Source organism: Panthera uncia (genome assembly GCF_023721935.1).
Source record: "Panthera uncia isolate 11264 chromosome C1 unlocalized genomic scaffold, Puncia_PCG_1.0 HiC_scaffold_4, whole genome shotgun sequence".
Classification (NCBI taxonomy): domain Eukaryota; kingdom Metazoa; phylum Chordata; class Mammalia; order Carnivora; family Felidae; genus Panthera; species Panthera uncia.
Genome location: NW_026057585.1, coordinates 68,107,498 through 68,126,195, shown reverse-complemented (window position 1 = coordinate 68,126,195; position 18,698 = coordinate 68,107,498). Strand labels below are relative to the sequence as shown.

General features: G+C 39.9%; 1 protein-coding gene across 1 annotated transcript in view; it reads left to right on the top strand.

The window, feature by feature from the left end:
• Nucleotides 1-919: 919 nt before the first annotated feature.
• Nucleotides 920-18,698, top strand: part of LOC125912636 (cytochrome P450 4X1) — a 31,604-nt gene continuing 13,825 nt past the window's right edge. Inside the window, exons 1-6 of the mRNA XM_049617227.1 lie at nt 920-1,221; nt 9,221-9,362; nt 10,815-10,859; nt 12,245-12,372; nt 14,252-14,379; nt 14,463-14,617. Coding sequence (XP_049473184.1) covers nt 1,045-1,221; nt 9,221-9,362; nt 10,815-10,859; nt 12,245-12,372; nt 14,252-14,379; nt 14,463-14,617 — 775 coding nt within the window. The 5' untranslated portion in view covers nt 920-1,044. The remainder of the gene's footprint in view (nt 1,222-9,220; nt 9,363-10,814; nt 10,860-12,244; nt 12,373-14,251; nt 14,380-14,462; nt 14,618-18,698) is intronic.

Genomic DNA, 18,698 nt, shown 5'->3' with positions numbered 1-18,698 from the left:
GAGATTGAGTTTATTGTTCAAGGCTGTAAATCCAACACCTAAAATGTGCCTTTCTTAGCATAAATAAATGAATGAATAAATGAATTTTGGGCAATGCCTATAAAGAAGGTTGGGAGTGGGGGACAACAGCTTGGGCGGCCAGGTCTGTTGGATCCTAGTTTACCAACTAATAGGTAATAAATACCAAAACACATTACTTTCTAATTATTTCACTACATTTTCCTCTTACCTACGCTCTCCAGATTATTTATGCCTCTGGTATCCAGGGCTGGCTCCATGGGCATGGAACAGGGCCCCGTACTCAGAAGGTGGCAAGCTTGATTTACTGCTTTCCTGTCATCATCTTGAAATTGTTAACAACTTTTTAATGAGGGGCCCCACATTTTCATATTGCGCTGGGATCCACAAATTACTTAAGTAATTTGGGACCTGATTGTACCTGTAGTGTCTTCTGCAGCTTGATAGCACGGGGTGGACATTGGCAAACGCTGGAAATCCGAGTGAGAACCAATTGTAAAATGTGTACCACCAGACAAGCCACACTATATAAGTATAATGATTACACATGCCCATTCCCAACCCCCGTGGGTTTTGATAGAATTTCAGAGTAGGAAAGAAGGTTTTTGGGTTTTTTGTTTTTGTTTTTGTTTTTTGTTTTAAACATAGCACTTTACCATTTATTTGTGGCAAAGAAGAAAAACAGTGGCCTCAGCCTTGGTATTATTTCAAAACCTAAATTCAGATATCCCATGATTGCAAACTGTCACAGATGAAGTGTGACACTCCAGAAGGGCGGTAAGAAGTCTCCCTGAATGAAGAAGGTTCGCATCAATTGGTGAAAGGTTAGAAATCCGAGAACTCGCGCCTGCCTCCTCTGGCCAAGTCTTAGCTGTCGCTCCCAGGCTCTTCCTCCTCCCCGGGGAAGCCGGGAGCTCGCCAGAGTGTACGGAGACGCGGTAGGCTGGGCGACCCTCACCAGGCGCGGGGCGGAGAAAGCCCACCCGCCTCCGGAGCCCCACAGACTTGTCTGCGACCCGCACAGCGATGGAGCCCTCCTGGCTGGAGATGCGCTGGGCGCGGCCCTTGTACCTGGCCTTCGTGTTCTGCCTGGCCCTGGGGCTGCTGCAGGCCATCAAGCTCTACCTGCGGAGGCAGCGGCTGCTGCGAGACCTGTGCCCTTTCCCCGCGCCCCCCACCCACTGGTTCTACGGGCACCAGAAGGTAATGGAAGGGAGGGGCGGAGAAGGATACTGCCAAGGGAACCCGGCGAGCGGAGAGGAGGCTGCTTGCGCCCCTTCCTCCCATCGCTGCGTCCTGCACAGCTGGCCCACCCTGTGGCTCACAGCACTGCAGGGAAAGGAAAAGAGCCTGGAGCCTCTAGGGTGGAAGCTCCGGGAGGGCTGGGAGGGCCATGTAGAGACTGAGTACAGAAAAAGAACGTGCTGTAGTTCAGGGCGGGCTCTAATTGCTTCACCAATCTCTTGCATTTATGTACTGCATTTTAAAAATCCTACATGGATCGCTAAAAAATAGTTATGTTATTCTAAATAATGCAAATTAATTGCAGAAAATATGCACAATTGAGCACAATTAATTGCCACCCTCAGTCCGTTACAACCAGAGAAAATGAACTTTCTTTTCCCAAGATTCTTTTGAAGTAGAGAGCAGCCCCAGCCAATCGCTCAAAAACAGTTGGCGAATTTACCTTTTGGTCTTTCTTGTTCTCCAAATCCTCTCTCACTCCTGATTACCTTGTTTTATTCATTCAGCCAGCTTTGAGTGGAATTGTGTGATGGGTGCTAGCATTACAAAGAGCAGACCCCCGTACCTGCCCTCAGAGGGCCAAACCAGATGCATATTTAGACCACAAAGAGATAATGCAAATACAGTAGTGAGTGCTTTGATAGAGGCCCAGGAACAAGGCATCTTGGAAATAGGTGTCTGTACCTAGGGGAGGAAGGAAAGTCTCTGAAAGCCTGGGCAGAATTCTAAAGGGTGGGTGGGTTGGGAAGGGTGTCTCCAGCAGAGCTACTGCGGAGTTCTTTGGCTCCCCCACTCCTGGTCCTTCCCGAAAGCAACCACTCTCAACTGTTTTACCTGTTTATTTTCATCCTTACTGCTAAATTAATATTACTATGTTGCATTTCTTAATTCAATCATTTTAGATATCCATTTACTAGCTACCTTATGATGAGTAATCACTTATACCTCATCTTTTGCTGTCCCAATATAGTTATATTGTATTTTTTTGGTTAAATAGAAAAATTAGTATTTATATTCTTTTTATTATGTAAATGTTTACTTACCGCTGATCTAATGGTTGATTTTGTTTCTTTTCTTATGGAACATTTTTTTCTTCCACAGTGTTTCTCATATGCTTAGTTTTTCAAAATCTGTCACTGTTTTTTCCCCCCAAATGTTTTAATAGATCTGTCAAACACATCTCAAGAATCTTTCCAAGTATTAAAACATATCAAACAACCTGTCAGTTTTTATGCTTTTCTGGAGGCATTTCTCCCAAAGACCTCTCCTCCTCTTCTAAGCTGGACTGGTTGGTTCTTCTCTAGGTCTGATACATAGATATTGTGCCATCCTGTGTCATATCTTCCATTTCCTGGATACTATGTCTTCTATTTTTCTTGATTTATTTAATCATTTTTATGGGTAGCTTCTTGAGATTGAGTGAAAGGAATGTCAGGTGAATTTTTTGAGCTCTTGAATAGCTGAAAGTGTCTATTAAAATTCATTAATGAATTTTCATTCATTAAAATTCATGACTGATAATTTGGCTGGGTATAGAATTATACTTTGGAAATAATTTTCTCTTGGAATTTTGAAGACATCATGCCGTTGTCTTCTAGCTTTCGGGATAACTGTTGAAAATTCTGATACCTTTCTGACTTTTTCCCCAAAATCTTTACTGTGGTAAAATGCCCCAAACATAAAATTTGCCATCTTCACCATTTTTAAAAGTGTACAGTTCAGTGACATTAAATACATTCATAATGCTGTGCAACCACCAGCACTATCCACCTCCATAACACTTTGCATCTTGTAAAACTGAAACTGTATACCCGTTCAACAACAGTTCCCCATTTTTGTCTCTCCTCAGCCCCTGGCAACCACCATTCTATTTTCTGTTTCTACAGTTTTAGCTACTCTACATATCTCCTATAAGTGGAATCATGTAGTATCTTTTTGTGACTAGATTATTTCACTTAGCATAATGTCCTTAGGGTTCTTCCATATTGTAGCATGTGTCAGAATTCCCTTCCTTTTTAAAACTGAATAATATTTCACTGCGCATCTATACCACATTTTGTTTATCTGTTCATCCTGTCAGTGGACACTTGGGTTGTATTCTACATTTTAGCTATTGTGAACATGAGTGTAAAAATCTGTTTGACACCCAGCTTTCGACTGGATATATACCCAGAAGTGGAATTACTATATCATATGGTAATTCTATTTTTAATTTTTTGAGGAGCAACCATACTGTTTTCTGCAATGGCTGCACCATTTTACACTTCCAACAGAAGTGCACAGGGGTTCCAATTTCTCCACATTCTTACCAACACTTGTTGTTTTCTGGCTTTTGCTTTTTTCTGATAGTAGTCATCCTAATAAGTGTGAGGTAGTATCTTATACTTTTGATTTGAATTTCCCTAATGATTAGTGATGTTGAGCATCTTTTCATGTGCTCAATGCCATTTGTATATCTTCTTTGGAGGAATGCCCAGTTAAGTCCTTTACCCATATTTGGATCAGGTTGTTTGTTTTTTGATGTTGAGTTTTAATATTTCTCTATGTATTCTGGATATTAATCCCTTATCGGATATATTATTTGTAAATATTTCTCCAATTCTGTGGGGTTTTTTTACTTTTCCTGTTACACTGTGTTTTCATACACATTTTTTTTAATTTTTGTAAAGTCCAATTTATATTTTTTTTTCTTTTTTCCTGTGCCTTTGGTGTCATAATCAAGAAATCATTTCCAGATCCAATGTTGTGAAGAATTTACCCTGTGTTTTCTGCTAAGAGTTTTATAGTTTTAGTTGTTACTTTTAGGTCTTTGAGCCATTTTTGGTTAATTTTTGTGTATGGTGTTAGATAAGGAAGGACCCAACTTTATTCTGTTGCATGTGGATATTCGGTTTTCCCAACAACATTTGTTGAAAAAACTGCCCTTTTCCCTTTTTTTTTCAGGGTACAAAGCTAGTTTATTTGGACAAAGTTTTTCACATACACAGAAAAGCTCAGTATGCATTTCCAGCCACCCAATCCCAAGCACTTGGTAATCACAGCCAAAGGTTCAGAAACTTACTGAAGATACAGACCCTGTTTACATGTCCTTTTCCCATTGAATGATTCTATCCCCTTTGTCAAAAATCATTTGACCATATATTTAAGGGTTTATTTCTAGGCTTTCTATTTTATTCCATTTGCCTATATGTCTGTCTCTGTGCCAGAACCATGCTGTTTTGATTACTGTAGCTTTGTAGTAAGTTTTGAAATCAGGAAAATGAGTCCTTCAGCTTTGCTCTTCTTATTAAAGATTTTTTTTTTTTTTGCTATTCAAGGTCCCCTGAGATTTCATATAAATTTTAGGATAGACTTTTCTATTTCTACAGAAAACATCATCAGGATTTTGTTAGGCATTATGTTGAATTTGTAAAATTCTTTGGGTAGTATTGGAATCTTAATAATAATGTCTTCCAATTCGTGAACATGGGATGTGTTTCCATTTATTTATGTTTTTTTAAATACGTAAATATTGTTTCTTCAGCAATGTTGTTTAGTTTTCACTGTACAAATCTTTCACCTTGTTGGTTGGAAATACTTGGTTTTCCAATACTTGATTTCACCTCCTAAATATTTTATTCTTTTTGATGTTATTGTAAATGGGCTTGTTTTTGTCATTTTCTTTTCAGATTGTTTATTGTTAGTGTACAGAAATGCAACTGGTTTTTGTGTAGAAAATGTAGATTTTCTACATTTTAATGTAGAAATACAACTAGCTTTGCCAAATCTAAGGTTAATTCCTTATCTTTTCTTCTAAGAGTTTTATAGTTTTAGCTCTTTCATTTAGAACATTGATCCATTAAGTTAATTTTTGTATATTGCATAAGGTAGGGGTCCAACTTTATCCTATTTTTTTGTGAATATCCAGTTATCCCAGCACCATTTGTTGAAAAGACGATACTTTGCCCCCATTAAATTGTTTTGACACCTGAGTAGGAAAAACCCAGTCCTCTCCCTGTGGAGACCCCACAGATTAAGGGTTCAGCCCCACAAGATTACCCCAACCCCATTTCAGATGCCAATTGCAAGTCCAGGTTGTTACTGTGCTTCTGACCAATCAGCTATAAGTTGGAGGCTCCCATGACCTTCTCCTCAGGTTTGATTAATATGCTAGAACAGCTCACAGAACTCAGGAAACAGTTGATTTACTGTTTACCAGTTTGTTATAAAAGGATATGATAAAGGATACAGATGAACATGCAGTTGGAAGTGATGCAAAGGACAAGTATGTGGGAAGGGGCACAGAGCTTCCACAGAGCCCTCTCCAGATACATCACTCTACCAGCACCTCCACGTGTTCACCAAACCAGGTCTCCAAACCCTGTACTTTTGGGATTATTATGGAGGCTTCATCATGTAGATACAATTGAACATTAACTCCATTTCCAGTTCATCTCCTTCTCTGGAGAATGAGAAGTGAGACTGAAGATTCCAAACTTCTAATTATAGCTTGGTCTTTCTGGTGACCAGCCCCCATCCGAGAGCCCACCAAGAGTCACCTCACTGGAACAAAAGACATTGCTATCAGTTGACTGTAAACAAGAAGTTTATTTATGGATTCTCAATTCTATTCTTATAGAATAGAATTATTCTTATTGTCTATACTTATGCTGATACCACACTGTCTTAATTATTTTTGCTTTGTAGTAAGTTTTGAAATTAGGAAGCATGAGTCCTCCTACTTTGTTCTTTTTCAAGATTACTTGGGCTATTTTGGATACCTCTGGTTTCCATATAAGTTTTAGAATCAGCTTGTCAATGCCTACAAAGAAGCCAGCTGTGATTCTGATGGGGATTGCACTGAATCTGTAGATCAGTTTGGGAAATACTGCCATTTTAACAATATGAAGTTTTCTGCTCCATGAACATGAAATGTCTTTACATTTATATAAGTCTTTTTAAATTTCTTTCAACAATGTTTTGTAGTTTTCAGTAACCTTTACATTTATCCTATTAAATTTGTTTCTGAATGTTTTATTCTTTCTGATACTGTTGTCAAAGGATGGTTTTATTTTCAGTCAGATTGTTTATTGCCATCATGTTTTAAAGTCTATATCTCTCTTGACTGCCACTAAATTATTTTTTTGTGTGTTTTAGAGAGGCCTCTATCAGAGTTTTTCAGATGAGAAATGGCTGATATATCAAGCTGGCTAATATTACCAACTCTACCTATTTACCTTTTTTTTTTGCCCTTTATGTTTCTTTTGACAATTCATCACTCAGATAGTCACAAGGAAGAGCTAGAACTATTATACTTAACCTTCCTAAGGCTCAGTTTCCTCATCTGTAAAATGTAGGTTCTAATCATATCTGCTTCATAGGGTTCTTGGTATAGAGATTAAACAATATACATCATGGAGGGGAGCTTGGGTGGCTCAATTGCTTAAGCATCCGTCTTCAGCTCAGGTCATGACCTCATGGCTCATGGTTCGAGCCCCATGTTGGGCTCTGTGCTGACAGCTCAGAACCTGGAGTCTGCTTCAGATTCTGTGTCTCCTTCTCCATCTGCCCCTCCCCCACTCACGTTTTGTCTCTGTCTCTCAAAAATGAATAAACGTTTAAAAAAAGTTTAAAAATACATATAAAACATGGAAAGTAACTTGGCAACATCTAGCTCATAGTAGTGCTTTGTAAATGTTAGCTATTACTATTTCTTTGAGAACTAAGCATTTTCTGATTATTTCTGAACAGTGTTTCCTAAATATGTGTAAGACGTATTTTCAAATGTATTAAGGTACTGCTATGGATGAAGAAATGTAAATTCAATATTACAGGAGTCACAATGGCTTTCTATCCTTTTTGTCCAGAAAGGAGTTACTAAAAGTATGACCAAATGCTTTTGGCTGAAGGTGTCCATGACAATTTTTAACTTAAAAAAATAATCCTCATACTAGGCTATAATTTCTGTGAGGACAAAGACTTTGTCTGTCTTATATTTCTCTGCATCTCTATTGCCTGGAATATATAGTAGGCACTTAATACATTCTCATTTGTTTATTGTTTGCAAATGAATGAAGGAAGGAACATTTTTTTTGTTAGGGAACATCATTGGCATTGTCAGTGGGTACTTGTCACTGACTTGATTGTGGAAGTGTTAGGAAAAATGAGTCTGCACCATTTCAGGAGGTAGAGTTCAAGAATCTCAATCTGTTAGGGGCCCTACACTTTCCAGGGAACACTTCATGGGATAAAAGGTGCTAGCTTGTAACAGAGGATATTGGGAGCCAAAGTTTGCCAACTTTTCTGAGGGTAGCAAATTCTGTATGACTGGTCACATAAGGGAGAACTTGCCAACCTTGGTTTCCTTACAAGTCAGGACCCCTACAATCATGTATCACTGGGCACCCCCAGACACACATATACAGGTGCCCGCCACACTCCCACTTTATACAAGAAGTTCATGAATCTTCTTGTCAGCGATTTAGAGGAACTATTTAAATGAGCCATTAGTGGCAGAAGACATGAATAGACAATTTTCCAAAGTAGACATCCAGATGACTAACAGACACATGAAAGGATGTTCAACACCACTCATCATTAGGGAAATACAAATAAAAACCACAATAAGATATCACCTCATACCTGTCACAATGGCTAAAATTAACAGCACAGGGAAAAAACAGATGTTGGTGAGGATGTGGAGAAAGAACCCTTTTGTGCTGTTAGTGCAGGTACAAATAGGTGCAGCCACTCTGGAAAGCAGTATGGAGATTCCTCAAAAAATTTAAAATAGAACTACCCTATGACCCAGTAATTGCTATACTAGGAATCTATCCAAAGGATACAAAGATGCTGATTTAAAGGGAAAATGTACCCCAATGTTTATAGCAGCACTATCAACAATAGCTAAATTATGGAAAAAGCCCAAATATCCATTGATTGATGAATGGATAAAGGAGATGTGGTGTATATACACAATGGAATATTACTCGGCCACCAAAAAGAATGAAATCTTGCCATATGCAACAACATGGATGGAACTAGAGTGTATTATGCTAAGCCAGTCAGAGAAAGACAAATATCATATGACTTTACTCATATGTGGAATTTAAGAAATACAACAGATGAACATAGGGGAAGGGAAGAAAAAATAAGATAAAAACAAGGAGAGAGGCAAACCATAAGAGATTCTTAAATATAGAGAACAAACTGAGGGTTACTGGAGGGGAGGCAGGTGGGGAGTGTAGGCTAAATGGGTGATGGGCATTAAGAAGGACACTTGTTGGGATGCGTTCTGGGTGTTACATGTAAGTGATGAACCACTGAATTCTACTCCTGAAACCAATACTACACTATATGTTAACTAACTTGGATTTAAATAAATACAAAATAATAATAATAAATGAGCCATTAGTAACCTGCTTATCAAGGCAAAAGTTCATCTCTGATGGTAGTAAGGGAAAAGAACAGGGTTTTCTTTGTAGATGGAGTGGGCAGGTTTTTGGGGAGAAGCTTTAACTATGAATTACCAAAAAGGATCATTCCTCAATTAGTAATAATCAGAGAGGGGAAAAGGAAGAGGGAATGGTGAGCTAGATTGTGGGTCATGTCCAATCTACTACCAGTTAGCTTCCCACATAGGAAAAAAACTCTTTTTCAGCTTCCAGAGTCCACTCCTAAAAAGTGTGTGACTTTAGCAGGTGAGGCAGACTCAGCTCGCTTCACCCTCTCAGTTGGGAAAATGGCTCATGGTAGATGTCAATTGACAGAGATTTATTCTGGGGATTCAACATGCATTTAGATGGGGAAGTTAAATACACTGATATTGGTTAGAAAATTATACTCCAAGCTTAGAAATGCTGAGGAGAGCATGTCTGTGCTATGTTATCCGGGCCCTAGATTCGGCTCACATCTGTAGGAGGGGATGAGTCCAGATTGGCTGGCTTCTTTAACTTCCTTCACTCATTTTTCACTGCAGCTACTTCAGGATGGTGAAATGGAGAAACTTGAGGAGCTTGTTGGAAAATACCCTTGTGCCTTTCCTTGCTGGGTTGGGCCCTTTCAGGTATTCTTCTATATCTATGACCCAGACTACGCGAAGGCATTTCTGAGCAGAACAGGTAAGAAAAGGGATGAATCTCGGGAAACTATCCTCCTAGGAGGGATATGCACAACTCACAGGCAGGATTCTAAAGGAATCCTGAAGTAAAGATTAATATCAGGCCTTTATTAAGAGACCTAGAGACAAACTGACGGTTACCAGAGTCAGGCGACGGGGGGGGAGGGTGAAATATGTGATGGGGATTAAGGAGCGCACTTGTGATAAGTACTGAGTGATGTATGGAAGTGTTGAATCACTACATTTACACCTGAAACTAATATAACACTGTATGTTAACTATACTGGGGTTAAAACAAAGCAAGAGAGGCCTGGCCTGGAGAAAGCCAAGAGAGTTTCTGAGCAATGCTGAAAGGGATTCCCATGTCCCCCAAGTCCCTTGTCAGGCTAAGACTCCCATGAACCCTTTAGGGTGTAATATAAAGCCCCGCTGGCACCACCAGATCACCAAGGGCTTCCTTTATGTCTCAGTTTTGTGATGTCAGTAATACTCCCCATCCCCCAGCCCCTTACTTGTGCATGAGTCTTCAGGGAATTCAGAAGTAGCTCTGCCTCTGCTGGTTTCATACCTGAACCTGGGTGCTAGATCATTAATTTACCAGTATAACCTCTTGGCTGCAGTCCAGATATTTTTGTTTTCTTCATAGTTCCCAACTGTGTTCCCTTTTGGAACGCGAGTCATCTAACTCCCCCATCCAAGCCTTTTCAAAGACGTCTGTGGCAGATTATCTCATCGCACAAAATTAAAACGTCCAGTTTGGGAGCACCTGGGTGGCTCAGTCGGTTAAGTGTCCGACGAAGCCCCACGCTGGTCTCCACATTGGGCGTGAAGCCTACTTAAAAAAAAAAAAATGTCCAGGTTTTTCTCCATCATCTTTGTAAAACTAAGATCTTACATTCTAATCTTTCTTCTCTGTCCATTGTCTCCATTACTTTTAGTAAAACCTAATAAAAGAAAACAGCCTTTCCCTGAAAGTCTCCATGTTTCCCAATCCCCCAGCCCTGATTTGTTTCCTGCTCACTTCTTAAAGGACAAGAGCTGTAAAACACTTCCACATTAGAGTTCATGAGAACCCCCAGAGGCATTTGATCCCCACTCTCTGTGGTCTGCCAGCTCCTGCTGTAAACACTAATCTACTTTCCAAGAAGGATATAATATATTGTCCCAAATCCTGTTCTGGAAACTTGGTCACCCTTGGGCAATCTGTTTCTATAGGAGAAAGTATAAGCAAGGGAAGAATCTGGGTTTGTGTACCTGTCTGCCTCCTGGGGTTTATTGTTCTCTGGCTCCTTAACCAAACTTATGGTTTGCCTGGGCATGCCATGGGTTGCCATGCCATGCCTGGGCTCCTTCTTGCTATTTGTGATTAGCACAGGCAAATGAAGAGAACCTTCACCGACTTTGGTAATTTTCCTCTAATGCTGTTGTTTGTTTCCTCTGCTTGACTCTACAGATCCCAAGTCCAAGTACCTGTACAAGTTCTTGATTCCGTGTCTTGGTATGTATGTGCCAGAGAGACAGGTGATTCACTCTCTTGCTTGAGGTCCCCTTGGTATAGTAAAGCATTCCAAAGAAACAAGTCAGAATGCTCAAAACAATTAAGAGGATGGACGATCTATGCTGCAAGTTATCTAGGGGCAAAATCAAGAGGGAGTGCTAAGATCAACCCAGCACAACTTCCTAAGAACCCTCTTTATCCATTTCTCTCTCCAAAGTCTCATTCTCAAGGCAGCATGTGTGTGAATCTGTCCCATCTCTGTCTTTAAAACTGCAGCCACACATCTGTATTCTTTATTTTGTCCTTTCTTTTCTCTTGTTTTCTTGGATCTTCCACTTTCTTTTTGGAGTCCATATATTTCCATATGCAAACCAGTACAGTTTTGCTTTGAAGTATAGTTTGGTAGTATTCCATGAGCAGATAAATTAGGCCTTCTGGTCATGTAATTGGTATTCATGTTAGACAAAGAAGGAATTACATGAAAAAACTGTTGATTTGGGGTTCAGAGCTACTTGGATTTGAATACTGCCTCCCACTAGCTAGTTGCATGTGATTCTGGGGAAATCTTCTGATGAGAGTTACATCTCTAGGCCATTGTGGGGATTAAATGAAACACGTATTTTCAGCACTTACTGTAGTGGCTGGCATGGTACCAGCACCAGACCATACATCTCAAGCCTGACATGTTGTAAGCACCCAATGAATGATGGAAGTTACTTATTAATAAATGTTAAAGTCGTTTTAAAGCCAAATCTTTAATGACCTTTCTTGCAACCAAAGACTGTAAAGCACTGATCTTGATGAGTGTTTGCACTCCCTATCATTTATAAGTGTGAATCACCAACTAAGGCCCAAGGAGGAGACATCTGGGGACAGAGTGGACACTCACGTCTAGTTCCTTATAAATTTTGTGTTCGCAGTGTAGTTTATGGATTGGTTTGGAGTCAAAAGGAGATGAATATTTGTTATGTTTCCACTGTGAGCTAGAGACCAGGCTAGGTGCTTCATGTATGTGCTTTCATTTAATCTTCACAGCAACACAGTGAGGTAGATGTTTATTATCACACTCTATCATTGAGTAAACCAAGCCTCAGGAAGATTAGGTGACTTACTCAGTTTTGACATAGGTAGTGACTGGTGACTTCAGGATCAGCACTCTCATCAGGTTTCAAACCCTGGGGTCTTCCTCACAATGTTAAATATATCCATCCCAGATTAAGCAACAAATCTCACTTCCATCATAATATATAAACACTACTCTGATTTCCACTCTATTATGACTACATGTGTGTCATGCTCACTCCCTGATGTCTCTGTTCCTCACCTCTCCTTCCTCATCTCATCTAATAAAATGGCATGAGGTTTTGTCCCCTTTCTTTCTCAAGGAAAAGGACTAGTGAGTCTAGAAGGACCCAAATGGTTCCAGCACCGTCACCTACTAACTCCTGGGTTCAATTTTAACATCTTGAAATCATATGTTGAGGTGATGGCCCATTCAGTGAACACAATGCTGGTAAGTGAAGGGACAAAAAGTTCTCTGGTGTGTTGCAGAATGCTTCCAACAGGGAATGAATTAGACATGTGTGATGGGTAGCAAAATTCAAAGGGGGATGGCTCTTAGAAATTAACCAGTGTACATTTACCAACTGAGCAATAGGTGTCCATGTAAGCCTTTGCTATGGTTCTTTGTTTGGGTGACAAAAAATGATGAAGTTCTGGTCATCTAACTCAGATATATTTTGAGACCCTATGGCAGTAAACCAAGTACCAAGTAGTGAGATTCAGATGGTCAGTGCTGTAACTGACAGGTGAGGAAATGAGGAATAGCTATAGTAGCTTCAGATTCAGAGGAGACTCATTTTTACCAGCAAATATGGCCGGACTTGCTTATGTGGATAATACAGATGAGTGAATTCTAAGCAGAGTGAGTTAGCATAAGCAAAGGTATGGAAGTTAGAGCGAATTTGCCTGATGGTCACAAAGAACCTAGCAAAAGCTAAGTGTCTACATTAAAGCCACAGGGTGTGAGTTTCCTCTTGTAGATAGTAGTGATCATTTGGATCATAAATGAGTTCCATTCTAAAACTCCACTGGTATGTGGTATATTTTTAATTTTTAAACTGTGATTGTTTAAAAATGAGACAAGTAATTCATTAATACAAGTTTCATGATAAACACTTCAAACTCCACCAATGAAGCCAAAGTTTCCCTCCACTTTCATTTGCAAACCCATCCCTTTGCCCAGAAGAGAACCACTGTTACCAACCAATTGGCTGAGTTCTCACAGAAGTGGATTTAACCTGAGTTAAGGTGAAAATACCCATGGCCCACTCTTGGCAGAAAGCCTCAGGTACAGGCTGGAGAGAGAAGGAGCAGTCTCCTTCCATTCTGGTGCCATGCTGCTTTGTACACAATGGCAAATTAGCCAGTGGTGGTACTGAGTTTATCTCTGTTTCAGTAAACCACTTGTGTCTTCCTCGTTTCTCAGCCCCACCTGAGCCTGAGACTCCACTCATAGCTTTCCCCTCGGCTGAACTGTGCCCTAGTGCTTCCAGCTTGAGCTTCCCCTTCGCTGCCATTTCTCCTAAATTTACTTTTTTTACACAGTATAACTTACATTATTCAAGATGAAAGCAATTGAATAAACAATGGACATTGGGATAAAAGCTTTAAAAAAAATCTCTGCCTCCAAATGTGTACCAGCCCCTACCTATGGCATTAGGTGCTCAATAGGTTGATCTGACTTTAAACATTTAGATTTCTTTGTGTTTAACACAAAGAATGCTTATCATGACATATTCATTTTCAACAGGGAACATTTCAGGTAGTGTGAGCAGGTCACCTGGAGGGGAGAAGTAAACTGGGCACAAACAGCGCTTGGCAGGGGGTCAGCTGGAAGCTGCTCCTACCCATGGCTTCTCTCTGTCCCCCACTTCTGAATTGAAAAGGCTTCTTACAATGTTCCAAGTTTATTTTAAGTGTGGCTATGGTGGTTGGCAGTAGTGATGGGGTAGGGTGTCTAGCAATTTGGGGGCTGAAGATGGAGGAAGCCCTGGGGAGACCCCTTGTAATTAGAGGTCTTGTATCAGAGATTGTCTGTTTTACTGGAACTCTGATCTGTTGTAAAGCAGAGTTATGGTAATGACTGAAAGGCCAAAAATACTTAACTCAGCCATTTACAAGATACCCGGCTTGCTCCGTGCTCTTTCTCACTCAGCTAGGTGCGGCTTTCCCTTCCTCATGCCAAGTAAGCACTTGGCTTATTTACATATACAACCTATGGCTCCTCCTAGGTCTGGATTGTCTACCTTACAGCCTAAGGGCAGGGTCAGGGAGGAGCTTTCAGGTAAAGGCAGTTTGATGATGCTATTGGTCTTGACCCCCTGTGCCAGGATAAGTGGGAGAAGATCTGTGGCCCCCAGGACACAATTGTGGAGGTCTTTGAGCACATCACCTTGATGACCCTGGACATACTTATGAAGTGTGTTTTGAGCCAGGAGACCAACTGCCAGACAAGCAGGTCAGTGACAGAAAAGCAAAAAGACACTTGTTCGTCATTATCTAAGTCATGCATTGACATATTGTCCCCACTTTCTCTTCTAGCACCCATGATCTTTATGTTAAAGCGACATTTGAAGCCAGCAAAATCATCTTTCACCGCTTATACAATTTCTTACATCACCTTGACATAATTTTCAAATTCAGCCCTCAGGGCCACCGCTTACAGGAGATGGTCAAAATTCTACATCAGTACACAGGTATTGCTTGTGTTTGGATTGCCTAAGTCCATACACCGTCATTGTTGTACTGTGCCTGTCTAGAAGAATAGGCCTCGGTGTGAAAAAAAAAAAAAAAGTTCTTGTTCTTTTATATGGACAGTGCTCCTTTAGAAGAGTGTGCTAGATCCATAGTAGTAGTTCTCTACTACTTCAGAAGTTTTCTATGTATTATATCATGTTTATTATTATTTCCAATTGTTGGGGCGCCTGGGTGGCTCAGTTGGTTAAGCATCCGACTTCAGCTCAGGTCCTGATCTCATGGTTTGTGAGTTCGAGCCCCACATCAGGCTCTGTGCTGATGGCTCAGAACCTGGAGCCTGCTTCAGATTCTGTGTCTCCTTCTCTCTCTGCCCCTCCCCCAACTTGTGCTCTGTCTCTCTCTATCTCTAAAAATAAATTTAAAAAATATTTCCAATTGTTATTAATACAAATATAACAAGGGTCATTTAATATCTCAAAGCACACAAGGGCATATGGCTTTTTACACAGTGTTTCCAGTAGTCGCGAAGGAATAACAACAAACTAAAAACATTCATACAACATGGGAATGAATATGAGAACAGAGAGCACACGGACACGCATTCAAAAGGAGGGGGGACGGGGAGTTGTTCAGTAGGTAGAAAGTTTCAGTTACACAAAATGAACAAGTTCTAGAGATCTGCCTACAGTTAACAGTGCTGTACTGGGCATGTAAAAACTTAAGTGGGTAGATCTCCGGTTAAGTGTTCTTACCACAATAAAAAAATAAAAGAAGCTCAGTTCAAAAATAGTTTTGGCAAAACATAAACATAAAAGTTGAAATAGATTAAGCTCTTTAAGCAAGTCAACATTACTTTTCATCAACACCCGAATAGAGAATATTTATAAAGCAGTTAATGAATCCTTCCTCAGCTATGACTTCGGGCAAGTTAATCACTGCTTTGTCTCAATGTCAGCTGTAAAATGGGGACAAAAAGGAACCTATCTCCCAGGTTTGTGGTGATGATTCACTGTGTTAATATACATAAAGCGCTTGGGAAAGTGCCTGGTACTGAATAAATGTTAATCATAAAATACAGGGGCGCCTGGGTGGCGCAGTCGGTTAAGCGTCCGACTTCAGCCAGGTCACGATCTCGCGGTCCGTGAGTTCGAGCCCCGCGTCAGGCTCTGGGCTGATGGCTCGGAGCCTGGAGCCTGTTTCCGATTCTGTGTCTCCCTCTCTCTCTGCCCCTCCCCCGTTCACGCTCTGTCTCTCTCTGTCCCAAAAATAAATAAAAAACGTTGAAAAAAAAAATTTAAAACCTAGAACACATATTAAAAAAAAAATCATAAAATAGTTACTTTAGCAAATATATTTGCCTCAAGGAAATTTGCAAGACACACCCACACAGGCACAGGCGCAGTCAGGCACCCATAAACACACATGAATGTAGTGTATAAGGAGGACAGTCAGAAGCAGGTTAGGTTAACGATTTAAGATACAGATGGGCATTATGCAAATTATGGAAAGAGCCTAAATGTCCATCAACTGATGAATGGATAAATTGTGGTTTATATAGACAATGGAGTACTACGTGGCAATGAAAAAGAACAAAATATGGCCCTTTGTAGCAACGTGGATGGAACTGGAGAGTGTGATGCTAAGTGAAATAAGCCATACAGAGAAAGACAGATACCATATGTTTTCACTCTTATGTGGATCCTGAGAAACTTAACAGAAACCCATGGGGGAGGGGGAGGAAAAAAAAAAAGAGGTTAGAGTGGGAGAGAGCCAAAGCATAAGAGACTCTAAGAACAAACTGAGGGTTGATGGGGAGTGGGAGGGAGGGGAGGGTGGGTGATGGGCATTGAGGAGGGTACTTTTTGGGATGAGCACTGGGTGTTGTATGGAAACCAATTTGACAATAAATTTCATATATTGGAAAAAAAAAAAAAAAAAGATGGGCATTATATAGCAGTAGTTCCAAACCGGTTCACATCATGGCCCACACAGAAAATGCTAATATTTGTATGGCTCACTAGAGTGAACCTGGGGCATCTACAAAGGGTTATTGAAAGAACTCTTTACTATTTATTTATATTACATAATTATGATGAGAAAACAAAATGCAAATATTAGGGAAAAATAAATGCTAAATTTATTCAAAATAAAACCTTTTCAAAATTTTTATATTTATTTAGTCAAATTTACCAATATTATTTGTTCCTTTTTATTTTTTTATTATTTTTTAAAATGTATTTTCAAGTTAGTTAACATACAGTGTAGTCTTAGCTTCAGGATTAGAACCCAGTGATTCATCTCTTACATATGACACCCACCGCTCATCCCAAAAAGTGCCCTTCTTAATGCCTATCACCCATTTAACCCAGCCCCCCCCACCCCCCTCTAGCAATCCTCAGTTTGTTCTCTGTATTTAAGAGTCTCTTATGGTTTGCCTTCCTCCTCATTTTTATCTTATTTTTTCCTTCCCTTCCTCTATGTTCATCTGTTGAATTTCTCAAATTCCACATATGAGTAAATCTTATGGCGTCTGTCTTATTTTGCTTAGCACAACACCCTTCATTTCCATCCATGTTGTTGCAAATGGCATGATTTCATTTCTTTTTCATCACCAAGTAATATTCCATTGTATATATACCACATCTTCTTTATCCCTTTATCAGTTAATGGACATTTGAGCTCTTTCCATAATTTGGCTGTTGTTGATAGCGCTGCTATAAGCATTGGGGTGCATGTGCCCCTTTAAATAAGCATTTTTGTAACCTTTGCAGAAATTCCTAGTAGTGCGATTGCTGGGTTATAGAGTAGTTCTATTTTTAATTTTTTGAGGAAACTCCATACTGTTTTCCAGAGTGGCTGTACCAGTTTGCATTCCCACCAACAATGCAAAAGGGTTCCTCTTTCTCCACATCCCCACCAACATCTGTTGTTTCCTGTGTTGTTAATTTTAGCCATCTGACCAGTGTGAGGTGGTATTTCATTATGGTTTAGATTTGTGTTTGAGTGATGTTGAGCATCTTTTGATGTGTCTGTTTCCCACATGGATGTCTTCTTTGGAAAAGTGTCTGTTTATGTCTTCTGTCCATTTCTCCACTGGATTATTTGTTGTTTGGGTGTTGAGTTTGGTAAGTTCTTTATAGATTTTGGATATTAATGCTTTACCCATTGGAAAAAACCCAAAGCTGGAGGCATCACAATCCCAGACTTTAACCTGTATTACAAAGCTGTAATCATCAAGATAGTATGGTATTGGTGCAAAAACACATAGATCAATGGAATAGAATAGAGAACCTAGAAATGGACCCACAACTATATAGCCAGCTAATCTTTGACAAAGCAGGAAAGAGTATCTAATGGAATAAAGACAGTCTCTTTAGCAATTGGTGCTAGGAGAACTGGTCAGCAACATGCAGGAGAGTGAACCTGGACCACTTTCTTACATCATACACAAAAATATATTCAAAATGAATGAAAGACCTAAATGTGAGACAGGAAACAAGCAAAATTCTATGAGAGAAAACAGGTAATGACCTCTTTGACCTAGGCCGCAGCAACTTCTTACTTAACATGTCTCCAGAGGCAAGGGAAATAAAAGCAAAAATAAACCATTGGTGCCTTGTCAAGATAAAAAGTTCTGCACAGCAAAGGGAACAATCAACAAAACTAAAAGGCAACTGACAGAATGGGAGAAGATATTTGCAGATGACATATCAATTATTTTTATTACATCTGGATTTTAAGTAGTAGACAGTAGCCATCCCCTATTCTAGGGTATTTCAACCCTTGCTCTAATGACATTTTGGTTTGGATAAGTCTTTGTTATGTGGCGAGGTGTCCTGTGCATTGTAGGATGTTTAGTTCCATCCCTGACATCTATCAACTCAATGTCAGTAAGACTCTGACAGTTGTGGCAACTGAAAATGTCTACACACATTGATGAATGTCCCCTGGGGTCAAAATTATCTCCATCTGAGAACCACTACCCTATACCCAAATTGTAGAGAATTCATCCATGTTTTTCTTCTAGTGCTTGTGTGGTTTTGTTCTTGCAGTTAGATCTCTGATTCATTTAGGGTTTAT